General features: G+C 51.1%; 7 protein-coding genes across 7 annotated transcripts; 1 reads left to right on the top strand and 6 right to left on the bottom strand.

Moving 5' to 3' along the window:
- Positions 1–403: 403 nt before the first annotated feature.
- PMZ80_006123 (uncharacterized protein) lies at positions 404–1,210 on the bottom strand (the record flags this gene model as incomplete). The annotated part of the gene is made up of 1 exon (XM_064874536.1): positions 404–1,210. The coding sequence occupies one exon, from the start codon at positions 1,208–1,210 to the stop codon at positions 404–406; it is 807 nt and encodes a 268-aa protein (XP_064730258.1).
- Positions 1,211–5,086: 3,876 nt separating this feature from the next.
- Positions 5,087–6,203, bottom strand: PMZ80_006122 (uncharacterized protein; the record flags this gene model as incomplete). Its single annotated transcript, XM_064874535.1, has 2 exons — positions 5,087–5,613; positions 5,687–6,203. The coding sequence occupies 2 exons, from the start codon at positions 6,201–6,203 to the stop codon at positions 5,087–5,089; spliced, it is 1,044 nt and encodes a 347-aa protein (XP_064730257.1).
- A 549-nt stretch (positions 6,204–6,752) lies between these two features.
- Positions 6,753–7,697, bottom strand: PMZ80_006121 (uncharacterized protein; the record flags this gene model as incomplete). Its single annotated transcript, XM_064874534.1, has 1 exon — positions 6,753–7,697. One exon carries the CDS (start codon positions 7,695–7,697, stop codon positions 6,753–6,755), a length of 945 nt encoding a protein of 314 aa, XP_064730256.1.
- Positions 7,698–8,073: 376 nt separating this feature from the next.
- Positions 8,074–8,910, bottom strand: PMZ80_006120 (uncharacterized protein; the record flags this gene model as incomplete). Its single annotated transcript, XM_064874533.1, has 1 exon — positions 8,074–8,910. One exon carries the CDS (start codon positions 8,908–8,910, stop codon positions 8,074–8,076), a length of 837 nt encoding a protein of 278 aa, XP_064730255.1.
- Positions 8,911–9,642: 732 nt separating this feature from the next.
- On the bottom strand, positions 9,643–10,242 carry PMZ80_006119 (uncharacterized protein; the record flags this gene model as incomplete). The annotated part of the gene is made up of 1 exon (XM_064874532.1): positions 9,643–10,242. One exon carries the CDS (start codon positions 10,240–10,242, stop codon positions 9,643–9,645), a length of 600 nt encoding a protein of 199 aa, XP_064730254.1.
- A 1,482-nt stretch (positions 10,243–11,724) lies between these two features.
- On the bottom strand, positions 11,725–12,645 carry rho4 (the record flags this gene model as incomplete). The annotated part of the gene is made up of 3 exons (XM_064874531.1): positions 11,725–12,054; positions 12,104–12,307; positions 12,358–12,645. 3 exons carry the CDS (start codon positions 12,643–12,645, stop codon positions 11,725–11,727), a joined length of 822 nt encoding a protein of 273 aa, XP_064730253.1.
- A 560-nt stretch (positions 12,646–13,205) lies between these two features.
- Positions 13,206–14,807, top strand: LCB3 (Long-chain base-1-phosphate phosphatase; the record flags this gene model as incomplete). Its single annotated transcript, XM_064874530.1, has 1 exon — positions 13,206–14,807. One exon carries the CDS (start codon positions 13,206–13,208, stop codon positions 14,805–14,807), a length of 1,602 nt encoding a protein of 533 aa, XP_064730252.1.
- Positions 14,808–15,034: the final 227 nt, after the last annotated feature.

The raw sequence follows: 15,034 nt of genomic DNA, 5'->3' as shown, positions 1-15,034 counted from the left end.
TTCGCGCTGGTGGTTCGAAGCGTGTTGCGACGATGAGACAAGCTGAGCATCGCAGCTGTTGGAAAGTCAGCGATGTCAGGGTTTGAGCCATCAGAGACATCTAGCGAGCGTATGCACGGGACTAGGCCTATCGACACCATTGTGCTGCATCTATGCTTGTACAGATTTACGCATCAAAATCACGTACGATCAGTTGATATCCAGCCATATTGTACTCTTTCGGAACTGTACAGTCTAAGAAGGTCAATGGAGAAGAGAAGTTCATCACTGTATCAAGAATAACCATTCAATTCAATGTGGTCCTTTAAGGCGGAAAGTCCAGGCCGCCTCAGTAGCGTTCCTGCACTACCTGCCGTCAGCCCTGCCTTCATCTCATCCACTTTCACCAATACTGTCAACACACTTACCACCCATCCACCTTCTCAGCCAGTTCCGCAGCAGCAACAGCTTCCCACTTCATCGTCTCCGCATGTCTATTAGGTGCCCGCCTCTTCCACTCTCTTCGATTCCGCTTTTCCTTCCTCGCGGCATGTCTCACAACATCCTTGTACTCTTCGAGTCCAAAGATCAGCCAGCTATCCGGGTTGGCCCAGTTGTTGCGCGACTCACCTGGCATGTCAAATGCGTTCTGACGGTAGAAGTCAACCAGCTCTGTTGATGTTACTTCCTCAGCGAAAACGTCGTAGGTAGCCAGGATACCGCGGTGGTGTGTATCTGATAGCTCGTGCTTGTCGACGAAGTACAGGATTATCTCTGTTTTGACTTTTGCTGGCTGGCCTGGAGCGCCTCGCCATGCAGCTGGGGTCACGAGTTCGGCCCGCTTCCTGATGGGTTCCATATGCTGACCGTCGATATCTCTTAGGCGAAGTGGTTTACCTTTCTTCGACCGTTGGGATTCGAAATAGTCTGTGACTAGCTGATGATGCGCGTTTGGGTTTCTAGTCTCCGAGGCGCGGAAAGCGAGATCGATGTTCACGACGTAGGTTCCTGCTATGATGTGTTCGAGGTTGGGGAACTGAGGGGCTATGTATTGGGTTTGTGAGCTGAGATTGCTGACCAGTAAGCCGCTGAATTGGAGTGTCTTGATTGCGTTGAGGAACCATCTGGCGTGTTGTGCTTGGTCGGTTACTGGTTGATTGGTGACGAGTAGGTGGTCATCGGCGATTTGGGTGAGGACGCCCGAGATGGCTTGTCGGATGGTTACGAACATGTTGAGATGGGTGTGGGTCGGTGACGTGCTTGGAAAGATGTAAGTTCAGTGAGTGTGTGGTTGAGCCTGATCTGGTCTGTCCTTGACTACGTGCACCGGACTGTCAAGGTAGTACCAGTGTGATGAGTACCCTGTGAGTCGAGCCCGAGTGACCTATTATACTGATCGCCCAGCAGAACGTAGAGCCGGCATCCTGCCACACCTTGTCAGCAGCCAGTGGCCTTGACGATGAGCAGTTTCGAACACAAAGCATGCTGACAGTTGCCCAGGAGAATTCTTGTGAGCTAGACAAAGATGAAGACAAAGATAACAAGAACAGCTTCCCATTATCCGTTCGTTGTCCGAGGGCATCTCTGCTGCCAATGCCAGAATACGCCGTTCGACTCAATGTCCGCATTTACAGGTACACTGCTGAAGCAACGACGAGGTACCGATACGTACGACGACTTGTTTTATCAGACAAGAACGCTGCATCGTCTTGATACATCGCAGGGCCGCTTTTTCTACCAAGTCCCACATCATGCAGCATACCTAGTCCTACACTACGTCCTCCTCCCACGTTGCCTTCTGCTCCCACGTTGGGTGCTTCTCTTACACTGCCACATATCCCCACAGTGCGTCCTGGTCTCTCCCTGGTCCGCTGGACACAGTTCAAGACTCGGCCTGATATCACGGAGCTCCAGAGTCCCTGAAGTGCTTCCGTAAGTTCGTGTACCTGGGTCGTTGGTCCAAACTCGAGCAGTGATCGCACATCCCCCACGCACGTCAAATCCGGTCGCAGTACAGCCGAAAGATGCCGCGAAGCCCCTAATCAGAAAAGAGAGTTATGTCAGATTGTCGCAGCACAACAAAGACTCCATCACCAGAAATGTGCTCACGTTCCAAGGAAATCACAGCGAAGAATCGATCCAGGACTTGAACGGAGCACAGTCAGATCGCAATATACACGAGGACAAATTATCATTTTCGCTTTCTTACTCTTCATTGCAGGCCCTCAAATGGTCCCTCTCACATACTAGCACTTACGCCATGCCTACCTTGGAATGCCTTCCTTACCTGAAAACGCCTTTCTCTACCTTTGAACAATCACACTACCAATACCCGTACAACCTCTCCATCTCCTTCTTCTTCCCCCTCTCCAACCTCCTCAATTCCCTCACCTCCCTGGGCCGTAGACTAGGACTCGGACATCTCGCATCATTGGGCGCCACTGGGGTCATACCCTTCCGTCTGACTTGACCTTCTGGCTCTAAGACCTTGCTAGTGGCTGTCTCCGCCCGGCTCATCAAGAAAGACTTACTGTACGGTGGGCGGCCTGGCTTCATCGAGCTTTGAGTTTGAGATGGGATGGTGATGGTGTTGGTTGTTTCCCACGCACTGGCATCACGACTTCGATTTCTGGTTCTGTGGGTGGGGGTAGGGGTATAGGACTTGAACTTGAACTTGGGGTTATAGGACCTGAAATCAGTGGGCTCATTGGGGGTCCTGTGTGTGGTGTGGGGACCATGTCGAGTGGGACGATATACATGGTGAGATATGTGTTTGGGTGTCGGATTTCGGGTGTCGGGGCCGGCTCGATTGTTTGGTCTTGCTTGCTTGTTGGATGTGTCAGGCAGTGTGATGGATGAGACGCTGGATGAGGTGGGATTGAGAAGCATGATATACCTACGGGTGGACACTGAACAATGGTACAATGCTCATTGCTGGCCGCGCACCAGGACAAGAGCTGAGCACAAAGCACGTAAGGAGCCCGTTGTCAGGTAAGCATGAGCATCCAGTCTCTTTCTTCACGATGCCCACCAACCGGGACGACTGCTGTGAGTATTGCCATAGTCTCGCACAAATTAGCGGCTACATCGATCCCACAGGTCCCGGCCTTACAAAAGCCATGCTGGGCTACAAGGCAACTCCATTACGTGGAAGCGGTCAAGCATAACGTATAGCAGCACTATCAGTGATGCTCAGACTAGCTGGCATGGACATCGCCACATTGGCGCCGATACCACGCCACATCTTCCTTCGTTGACGGTGTCGGTCGGAAATACAATCGTACGGCAAGCGTTCCAGTCCCGCCGTCGACTGTCTAGACGTGGGAGGTACAAAGCATGAACCGCGACCGTTTGTGAGTTACATTCCAGGTAAGACAGCTCACAGCATCTCAAGCGACTCGACTGGCTGCAGTGCCGCACACCTGCGCAACCGAATTGCGACTGTGAACAATTTCGCAAATACTCAGCTGCGAAACTGGTTGCGCAGCTGTTGCTTATGTACTAATACAGTAGGTGGGTCACCAATATCTTCACTGTGAGTGGTTGGAGTGGATATTTACTATATGCTAAGACCTGTTTCGCAGCCAGTTGCGCAGCGTGTTGCAATTGCGCAAACCAGAAGTCGAGAGCTGCGCAGCGCAGACTGGCTGGCTATCATCAAGCAGCGCCCTACCTGGTCGACGAAAAACACGACACGCATTTATGAATCAGAAAAGTGGCTAAATATGATATCAAAGCATTTGACTGTTGATCAGGACGCTCACCTGATCAGTTTTGCTTCGACTACGGTACCTTACCTATACTCCCCACCTATCTCACCTTACAGACTCACCTACCTTCCTTCTTTACCTCCGCCTAACTGACCCTCTCCTCTCCACCTCCCTAAATAACAACTCCACTTCTCTCCTCACCCTCGCCTCACGTTTCCCTGCTAGTAGCTCATCGAATTCCCTCAATACCGACATCAACTCTTTCCACTAGCTTTTCTCCTCGCGCCTACGTGCTCTCTCCTCGCGTCTCCGTGCACGACGTAGTTCGCGTAGAAGGCGAGGTGGCGGGTAGACTGCGTCGTTGGCATTGCGGGTTGGGGTTGCTCGCGATGCTCAACGGGAGTTGGGGTCGGTGTGATGGGGATCGAGCTTAAGGGCCTGTGGAGGATGGGGCCGGGGAGGTCGTCGCTTAGTGTCATGTTTGTGCTGATTGTGGTTGGGTGTGGGATTGTGGTTATGTGTCGGAAAGTATTCATGGTGAAAGTTGTGTGTTGTGATGGACGTTTGGTTCTCGAGGCCGGCTCGATTGGTTGGTTTTGCTTGCTTGTTGGGTGTATCAGTAGTGTGATGGATGGATGGATGGATGGATGTTGAATTGATGAAGGAAGGCGCATAATATACTGACTGGTGGGCACTCGAACAATGCGCACAATGCTCATTGCTGACCATGGATGCTGACAGGAGTGGGCACAAAGGCGCTGGAATCGTGCAAAGGGCATTGTAAGCCAGACAAGCCTCGTATGAGTCGATGATATTCTTCTTTGTTGGCATTGTCAACTCAGGCTGTTCAGCTGTAAGCAAGGCATTGCTGCGGACCTCGTGAAGGTGACAGCGTCAGAGCTTGATGGGAGCGCGTAACAGCGACGTTGTGGCTTCTGCTCGTACGTGCGCTGAGTATCATGTCGTAGTTATGTCTCAGCTGCAGGGACCGAGGGCACGCCGGCGCTGAAATTGGCGTCATGAAATATACTACCTCGTCAACCGAAATGCTACCGCCACGGGAATATGTTCAGCGGCCTTAACGATCTGGCCTTGGCTGTGCCTGAACGTCCACCAGCTATCATCGTAGGCCCAGACCCAGGGTAGCTGTTCTCGTGACTCCAGGTCCATCACGGGTCAGCACACAATCACGTCAATAACAAACACGGCATGCATTTCAGGAATGAAGAATATGATTTTACTAATACATGTATTAATCAGAACTTACCTAGCTGATATCAGTTCGACTGACTTACCTATTGCTGTCTCTTACCTCAATGCCTCTGGTAACTACTGATCCTTCGTCGTGTTGGGGGTCCTCCAAATCCTTCGCCGTTAGCTGCAACTTACCATCCACCTCACGAAATTAGCCCCGCTGCAACCGCATCAGCCCACACATCTCGCATCTCCTCGGTATCGTCGTCCTTCAGTTTTGCTTCGACCTCTTGTTCATCCTTCAATTGAAGCCATGACTGTGGATTCCCCCAGTGGTTATCCATGTCCGTACCATCCTTGTCCACCGGCATCTCCGAAGTTGAGTTTCGATAGAAAAAGCACGGTTCAGCAGAGGTCACGGTGTTCGCGAGTGTATCGTATATGGCGACGATGCCGGCTCTGTATTCGTTCGAAGGTGTCTTGGTGTCAACGAAGTAGACCACGATCTCAACGGTGGGTGCGCTGCGATCTTCCGGCCAGGTCTGTGGACTGACATATTGGGCCGGTTGTGGGATGGTTTCAAGCCCTGTACCTCGGTGGCTCTGCATGACCAATGGTCGGCCATTCTCGACCCTCATCGCCATGTGACTCTCGACCATAGCTTGGTTGTCGTTCTTGCTGACTTCTGGTGCAGATTGGCGGGCTAGGTGCAAGTCGACCACGTAAGTACCTGCGATGATTCGCTGAGCGTTAGGGAAGTGAAGAGCGTAATCGCGGAACTGCTCGTGAGCGAGCTCACTCACCAGGAAACCCCTTGAACTCTAGTGTTCTGGTTGACTTGACTAGCCAGAGTGGCAGTCTAGAGATGTCGATCGGCTCATCGACGATGAAATGGCCATAGGTGTTCCGACCGATGACAGTTGCGGCATCATGATCTAGCTCTTTTGATAGTGAGATGTCGAGTAGAGAGCCCAGGAATTCGTCAGGTGTGCTCTCTCTTCCGGGATTGTTTTGTAGCATGCTGCCGCTGACTGTGTAGCTGGCATTAGGTGGAAAGAGGTCTCGGTAGAAATCCATCCGCTCTTCTGGCGCCGAGGCGAGCAACTCTGTTACAAATGCTTTACCCTCCTCGACACGTTCTGCAGCAGTCTCTCGGTCTTTTTGCATCTTGATGCATTCTTGCACATATTCCGTCTTTCGTGAGGAGAGTTCGCTGCGAATCCGCGCTGCAGCGTCAACTGTGATAGGAGGGAACTCAGCTCCTGTGATATTCATGTTGTAGACTGGGGCTTCGTCTTCGTGTAGGTCGTACCGGCCCATGTTTGGTTTCTGCTTCAGATGCTGGAGATATGGGTTCGGGATTTTGCTGTGTTGTAATGTTGTAAGACAATTCAATCGAGTGTCAGTCTCGCAAGGCGTGTATGGTTGAGATCAAGGTCCTCATGAATGTCGAGAACTTATAGCTTTCATGCGGCGCGAGCTCGATCAGGCACAATGAACAGGTAGACAAAGCCAGACAGAACGGACAGAACAATGGGTATTGAGAAGGCAAGGATGCTAACAATGAAAGTGAAAGCTCGCTGAAAGGACCTTTGATGAGAATCTTGAATCGCTCCATTGTTGAACCGCTCCATTGTTGAACCGCTCCATTGTTGCGGCAAGCAGGGGTCGAGAGACGCCATGTCCAAACTGTACCAGCAGTCCTGGATAAGAGGCTTGGGGGTCGAAGATGGTACCATACAGTACCCGAAATCGTGCAGTAGTGGACCGTAGATCTCTGCGCACTGTCCAGAGCGTCCCAGGGTACACACGTTCGTCTTCAGCCGAAGATGCAAAGTTGACTGGTACACGAATGCACCATGCTGCCACTCAGACGCTATCCAGCATCAGCCAAGCCGCAGGTGACCAAGCGCCGTCGTGACCGTGTCGCTCAAACCCGGCTGGTACTTCGTCGTCTCGTAGTCTGCAGAACTTCATCAACTTTACTGAAGTCACTCTCCCAGGATTCCAGTCGTAGACGACGAGAACGCCTTCGTGAACGTTGCTGCCTGGGCGAGCATTGACATCGACAACATAGACGTGCATCTCGATCGAAACTGGACCCACTCCGCAGCCTATATCTGCGTCCCACCGCTTTGGAGTAGCTGGGACCGCGTCATTGGCTGGTAAGCGCCAGTCATCAGGACACAAATGAAAACTATCCGAACAGGGGTCTTGACCGTCATAGTATTCTCGAATGCTGTCGAGATAAGACTCGTGCATCGTCGCAGGCACGTAGCGCAGCGGATGACCAGTAACCAGGTCCGTTTGATGTACCACATAGGTCCCTAGCACGGCTCTTTTGAGGTTCGGAAATCGAAGGAAGTATCTGGATTTTGCACTATCGATGATATGCCTGCGTAGGACGGCTTTTTCGATCAGACCGAGTACATAACTTGGAAGAAGTCTGAAGTTCATCGCTATCATGATGTCGAAGGTTCCTCGGACGTTGTGCTCAAGAACACTGAGAGCCTCCTGGCGGACTTGCTTGTTCGTGCCTAGGATACCAACGAAACGCCAGAATTCTGTGGCCGAGGATGTCATGTCATGCCGGCGGGCGGCTGGAGGTGGTCTGGCATATCGTTTAGGCACTTCGTCATCGACATCCGCCATGCGTTGTGAGATCTTGAAGTGTGCTCCTGGTGGAAAGAGAATTTGGTACATCATGTTTCGAAGCTCGGCAGGAAGCTGCAGGAATGGTAGGATGGCTCGTCGCCTCGTCAGACGGCGCGGTGCTGAGAATGCTATTTTTCTAGACGCCTTTTTGGTCGCCATTTTCCCTGTTGGTTCGCCCATAGTTTTGATTCGAGAAGTATTTGATCAGGACATGCGCTTTTCGTCAAGACAAAGCTCTTTGGTTGGTAAGTGTTGGGTTGTGGTTTTATGTGCGACCATCACATTCGCAGGTAAACTTGTGTCACTAAGTTTTGACTGCACTTTCACTGTGACCTCACAATTTTCGAGCCTGTCGGTGGGTGAAAGGCTGAGTCTCAAACTTGTTTCAGCCGTACTGTTGCTTCAGAAGTACATTGCAGACACATGACTTCCATGCTGGACGACAAGATGATGAGAATTGAATACTCTGCTTGAGCTGCCCTTGGCAAATCAGCCGTCTACGGTGGCTCCCCTGCGTTGCTGAACATGATACCAACTACAGCCGAGACTCCTTTGTGGCCTGCTTTCTGGAAGACGAGGGATCTGCCGAGACGTTGGACTTCGCCTGGCTGACATGTCTGTTGACGAAAGACAAGACTGAAAGTGCAACATGTTCTGGTTCTTCTTCAGGCAATGTTTCAAGAGCAAGATTTGGTACCGGAGCCTGCGCTAATTTTTCTGTGGTCGGTGCCAACGTAGAATCGTCTCTACCAAGATCTCTGCAGAGTTTCTGCATGCTCAACAGCATTGTAGGATCTACGTGGGCTTCGGCGTACTCCTCGATGCCTTGATCGCTCAGGTCGAATGTTTTCCTGTCTTTCAGACGTAGATATTGCGTGAAGGCCTGCAGCCGTTCTTGTTTCGTTAACGAGCTGGACAGCGACAACATGTTCTGCATGCCAGCTTTGCTGCTTCCAGTGCCACGTACCACAGAAGCCACCAGCTTGGGGTACCTCGTAGCAAAAATAGAAGCGATCGATGCACCAAACCCGCAGCCAACAAGATGCACGGGCTGCCTGACCCCGATTTTCTCCAGCATCCCATTCAGACTCTCCGCTACCGTCGCAACCTCCATGGCGTCGTTGGTTCGTTGCTGTGACCCAACGTGCTTTCCAGGGAGGTCCGGGGAAATGGTGATGTACCCACCCATTGCGAACAGATCAAGGACATGTCGAAACTGATAACTGGTCCTGAAGAAATCGTGCAGAAGAACGACTGTGCCTTTCGTCTTCAGCCTGGCTAGTGGACTACATCGAATGTAGTTGACCCGGAGCGGCTCACCGTCCACCAAGACATCAACCAAGGAGTTTTCGTAGCAGAGGATGTTGGACATGATGCCAAAGAACGTTTGATGGGAGACAGATGAAGCTGGCGCGACAACAAAGGAGCAAGAGATGCTTGCTGGCTTTATGAGATCGCGTTCGTGGCTTCCACGGACCGTTGGTCATCCCGATTCCCAGCTCGGCGTTTGCAGCTCTTACGGCCGAATAGGGATAAGCGAAGGCAGAAGCATATCCATCTCACAGGCTTCTAATTCCATCGTGACTCAAAGTGTACATCCCAGATCGGTGACGGGCTGCCTGAAGTGACTTGCGAAAATGTAGATCAAGTCGACGTCTTCAGCCATGAGGCTTTGCTCGCCGTCCTAGTAGTAGGAAACTTTTTCTGCCGTGTCCTTTGTGGGGTGAGGCCATCGTCTACCACCAGGAAAGGACGTGTAGCAAGCTCAGTGACAGCAACTGCTACGACAGTCGCTACTACAAGCGTGCTTCGTCGATATCTGGGCTGATGAAGGATGTCAAGGTAAGTTGAGCTCTTCCGGATCTTTCGCGACAAAGCGCCGTTCCGGAGCATTCACGTGACCATAGCATTGAGCAGCAGCAGATGAGGACTTCCAGCTGCAAGCGATGAAGGCAATAACATTTGCGGAAACTCCATATATATTATACTCAAAGATTATCGGCAGTTGCTGTGGATATCCAAGCCGTTGTTGTTTGCTTTGTTACCAAAAAGATCATTCTCAAATCCCAATGCCAAGACCAGACCAAGCTCATCGCAACTCGTATCACGCATCAGCATGCGTCACCTCAACATTCTTGTGATCAGGATGAACATCCTCGACTTCCTTCTTCATGACCTTGATTCTGAGCAGACCAGCACGCAAGATCGCTTCGAGGTTCTCGTGATTGACCTTAGTAGGGAAGCTGAAAGCTCGAGCAAAAGGACCAATGCGGCGCTCATGGAGAGTCAGAGCAATGGCCTTGTTCTCGCCCGCGTCACCCTTTGAATCCTCGTTCTTATCCTGATCCTTCTTGTCGGATGCGTCTCCAGCGGCCACTTCAATCTTTGGCCTGGTCACCTTCGTCTGCATCAGAAGTGTTCTGCCACTTGTCCACTTGATCTCCAGGTTGTCTTTGCTGTCCACACCTGGTAGTTCAATCTCAATGTAATAGGCGTCCTTTGTCTCTCGGATATCGGCTAGTGGACTGTGAACGCGTGGGTCATGCCCAAATGGGTGGACCAGTGGGCTGACTGCGTTGGCTAGTCCGTGGCGGAAGTGCTCCAGAGGGTAATGTCTCTCCGGATAGTGTTGTTGAACGTAGGTTGTACGCCATGGTTCCGGGACGTAGTAGGGTGGATAGAAGTAGCCATAGTCGTGAGCCATGACGTCGAAAGCGTCTCTTGGGCTGTCTGGTCCTTGAGGATTAGATCCCATTAGTTTGTGCTGTTATTAGTTGTGTGTTCTTGCTTTGGCTTGTGGTGACTGAGGTAGTCGTCTCGTACCAGCTGCCGACCACATCATTTATATGCACACGTTAGACTCACAAAGCCCGCTCTTACATGAGAGAGATCATCAGGATCATGCCACTGAGCAGAACATACGAGACCGCGGAACGATATGAACATGCTCTTGGCCACATGACAAGTTCAGGGTATGGATATGGGTGCAAACGGCCTCGTATTCTGTGCCTAAGGGTTTCGTGAGTAGTCCAGAACATTGAAGCTCTTGCTCGCAATGTCTGTCGCGTGAGCCTCGTATTGTATTACACAACGGATAAGCCCGCGCAAGTCTTGAGTCCTTTTCTCAGGTATAGCTTAGGCATTGGCCTGGACAATGATTTACCAAAAATCAGGCCACTCACGTTCATGCATCGGTGCATCCCGTCGTTCGGTTGCAGATCATCGCCATTGTGTGGCTAGAGATGGTAGACTCCGCGTGATTACTCACTTGCAGGCTTCGGCTGGAAGGTAACATGCTCGCATCAAAAACGCGTGATATTATGGGTGAGGTCGGAATAACGACGGGTGAAGCAGGGAAGAGAGCGGCAGTGATCACGTGAGGAGAAGTTCGCGATACCCGAGCTCGGCTATCCTCGGTCATAGACTTGGCATCCATGGACTTACCACAACATGAGGTACGACTGGCACCATCTTGCACGTGTTACCGACGGTAGGTGCCCGTAATCCAACAGCTAGCAGCAGCTCGAGTGTGCAAGTACTGGTGTCACGAGAGTATGGCTTCCCAGACACACGATCGTCGTTCCGATGCTGGACCAGGCAAATTCGAGGCTCGCCGTGCTGATCTGGTTGGACAAATTGGAGACGTGAGTGTTGATTACTTTCCAGTGCTTTGCCTTGGGTATCGTGCTTTGAGGTGAGCTAGCCGACTAGTGGGCAAGAAGCTGACCTCAGCAGTCGCTAGAGCAAGTACTGGCACAAATCAATGCTCTGAATCGAAGTCTCGAAGGCATCATCGAGATAGGCAATGAGTTTGGGCAAGTCGAAGCACTCTGGAGTCAATTCGAAAATGTGATGGGCAATGGACAGTCAGGGGAGGAGGACGGAAGGGATCAGGCCGATCATCGAAATGGTGCAAGTGGACAGACTTGAGGACAGTGTCCTTGTCTCATCATTCTTGAAGCCCGCAATGTCGAGCATATGAACAAGCACATGTCCGGTCTATCAACAGATTCGTCCTCTCCGAGATCGAAACACAAAATCCAGCCAGCCAGCATTATATCGATAGGCTCAGAACGCCAATTGACCTCACCAACTCCTCATCATCATATATCAGCCAACTCGCCCGTTGAGCTTTGACCAGAACAAGAATACAGCTTTTGAAGAAGAGAAACCACGACCTGCGCGATTACAGCATCCTGCAAGTCTTCTTCTTTCCCTTCTTGGTCTTCTTTCCTGGCGCACTCGGTTTGGTCTCATAGCTGGCCTCTTCTACCTGAACGGCTGTGTTGATGGCGATCTCGAAGACCTCTGCGACACCTTTCTGCTCCTTAGCTGAGCACTCCAGATATCTTGCGCCCATCTGTTTGGCAACTGCTTCACCTTGCTCTGGTGTCACCGGTGTCAGACCTTGTGTCCGGAGGAGTTCGATGCAGGCACGCTTAGTGCGGAGATCAGATTTGAGGCCGACGAGGATGAGAGGTGTCGTTGGGCAGAAATGGAGGACTTCCGGGTACCACTGCTGAGTGTTAGCAACAATCCACCAAAATGACTGGTATGGTGCTCACCTTGTCCATAACATTTTCTAACGAGTTCGGGCAATCAATGGCGAAGCATACGAAGAGGAGATCAGTCTCGGGATATGATAGAGGCCGCAGTCGGTCATATTCTTCTTGCCCGGCGGTATCCCACAGAGCGAGTTCGACGGCCTTGCCTGATGGACCATGGTTGACTTGGGTGATGTAGTTCTCGAAGACTGTTGGCACGTATTTCTGTGGCTGCGTTAGCGTTACTCGGCTATCTTGTGGACTGATCTGCTCACCTCTGGGAAATAACCTTGCGAATAACTGATCAACAGACATGTCTTTCCACAGCCACCATCACCGACAACGACAAACTTCTTCGAATATGCTGGTGGTTGTGTAATATTTGTTTGTTCTGACATCCTGGCACTGCTGTTTACTGTACTCGCTGTACCGTTGCTTGTTCTTGTGCTTTGTGCTCGGGTGGATTTTCGCGGTGAGAGAGGAATGGTATTCGAAGTTGCTGCCTTCTCCGACATAAGTGATGATTGAAATTGGTCACTGTGCGATTGTGTTTGTGTAGCCATGATGATTTGTGTTGATCTGTGCCAGGCAAATAGTTGTTCCTGCTGCTGATTGGATCACGAAAGAAACTGAGAATATCAAAGAGGAACGCAGATTGACGATATCTCTAGAGGATCTTGTATGATGCGGGATACGGACTTCTGATCTATTCTTGCGTGGTGGACGTAATGCGCTGAAACATGGAAGCAATATTTACAGTTTTTGTTGTTAGGGCAACCACGAGGAAAGTTGCGGGCAGCTGCGATGTGCCATGCTAGACCAGCGGCCCCTCCACTCCTTGCAACGATCTTCCTAGAAGCAAGTCTCTTGGTCTCGCATGCTATGCATATGTGACGGGATACCTGCATCAAACGACACTTCTTGCTCTGGATACGGCATTTCTCGAACTGGTGTTTGCGCTAGTCGGCATCTAAGACAACCATGCTTCACCACATTTTCCCACGATACCTCGAGTCGCACAAATCGTAAACACATCGAACTACGCAACCACTCCACAACCATGCGATAACACGCCTGTTGCCTCGAAAAGATCCATGGCACGAAGCCTGCGGAGACTTGCACCATGGAAGCACGGACCGAGAAGATAGACGCTGGGACGGCAGGTCTCGATCACTACAAGTCTCGACTGCCGAAATGGCGATATGTTATCAGGGAAAGACTCTTGCCCATTACGCGATTAGAGACACCATATGTCGCCCTGCTGCAAGAGCGGACGAGAAGTCCCGCCCTGGATACATATTTTGCCTGGACCGCAAACCTGGGAACCCACACGTGCTTCATGGTGGCTCTACCCATCCTTTTCTGGTGCGGCAACCCATATTTGGGAAGAGCAATGACTACAACATTGGCTGCTGGTGTCTACTTCAGTGGTTTCATCAAAGATCTGCTATGCTTACCACGGCCTCTATCACCGCCATTGACTCGCATTACCATGTCTGGATCGGCAGCCCTTGAGTACGGATTTCCCTCGAGCCACTCGACCAATGCTGTCTCTGTCACTGTCTTCTCAATATTACTTCTTCGAGATCCGAGCACTACCATTTCACCCAAGATCTGCATGTATTTGCAAATACTTGCTTACTTCTATGCCGTTTCAATAGTGCTGGGCAGGCTATATTGTGGCATGCATGGTTTCCTCGATGTGGTGTGCGGCAGTCTACTCGGCGCGATCATCGCCTTCGGTCATTTCTATCTTGGCCCTATCAAGGATGAATGGATGTTCTCGAGCACAGGAAATGCTCTGTTAATCATATTCCTCGTCATTGCCGTCCTCGTCCGGATACACCCTGAGCCTGCCGATGATTGCCCGTGCTTTGACGATAGCGTCGCATTCGCTGCTGTCGTCCTTGGCGTTGATTCAGGCGGCTGGCACTTTGCGCGTACACAGTATGCCGACGCTTCAGCAACATACCCTGGAACAGTACCGTTCAGCATAAGCGAGCTGGGCTGGCCGAAAGTCATCGCACGTATAGTGCTTGGTGTGGTGGTAGTGTTTGTCTGGAGAGCTGTCATGAAGCCTCTGCTACTACGAACCTTACCACCAATATTCCGGTTGATCGAAAACCTAGGCCTAGATCTACCACGTCGCTACTTCAAGCCTGCGTCCGAATACCAGACTGTACCTGACCAGCGAGATGACGACAATGTCATTCCGTCGGCTCGAGATATCCCACACTTGTTGACGAATTTTCGACAGCGCAGAGCGATATCTATTGGACCACAGTCAGAAGCAGATGCATACGAGGCACTGGCTTACCGACAGAAGAGAAGGAGGGACTCTTTGCGCGAACAAAATCCGTCAGCACTACGAACAGAAGCAATCAAGGATTCAGAAGCTGGCAAGGATTACTTCGAGCCGCCCAAAGCTTCGCACTCGAGGAAGAGGTCATTGAGCCTGGAAGAGTTTCGAGCACAAATGGGGGCATCTGCTGATATGCTTTCGCCGGAAGCTGTGGGCTCTCCTCGTGCAGTGGATGCTAAGGGCAGTACAGGATTTAGTGCAGAAGATGAGAAGGACAAGTCGGAGCTATTCGCAACAGTCCAGAAGCCTCGGGTCAGATATGATGTGGAAGTTATTACTAAGCTGGTGGTGTATTGTGGTATTGGATGGCTAGCAGTTGAGGGCAATCCCATTCTGTTCCATCATGTTGGGTTGAGCTTATGATAGACGACTGAATATGACTATTTCCACACAACTGGCATCTCCATGCGATTTTCCTCATCCATGGGGCACGGTCTTGAGAGCATTGCCTTTGAACACTAACCGTGCTTGGATCTACGTCGTAGATCAACAAGATAATATATTGGTTGAGAAGCGACTTTATTCTGTTACACCTCGCCGCACAGACCGCCGACCGGATGCGGGTTTGTTGCTTGCAGCTGGTATACCAC

The sequence above is a fragment of the Knufia obscura genome, assembly GCF_036327395.1.
Source record: "Knufia obscura strain CCFEE 5817 isolate CBS 148926 chromosome Unknown scaffold_6, whole genome shotgun sequence".
In the NCBI taxonomy this organism is placed as follows: domain Eukaryota; kingdom Fungi; phylum Ascomycota; class Eurotiomycetes; order Chaetothyriales; family Trichomeriaceae; genus Knufia; species Knufia obscura.
This window is presented reverse-complemented; position numbering and strand designations above follow the sequence as displayed.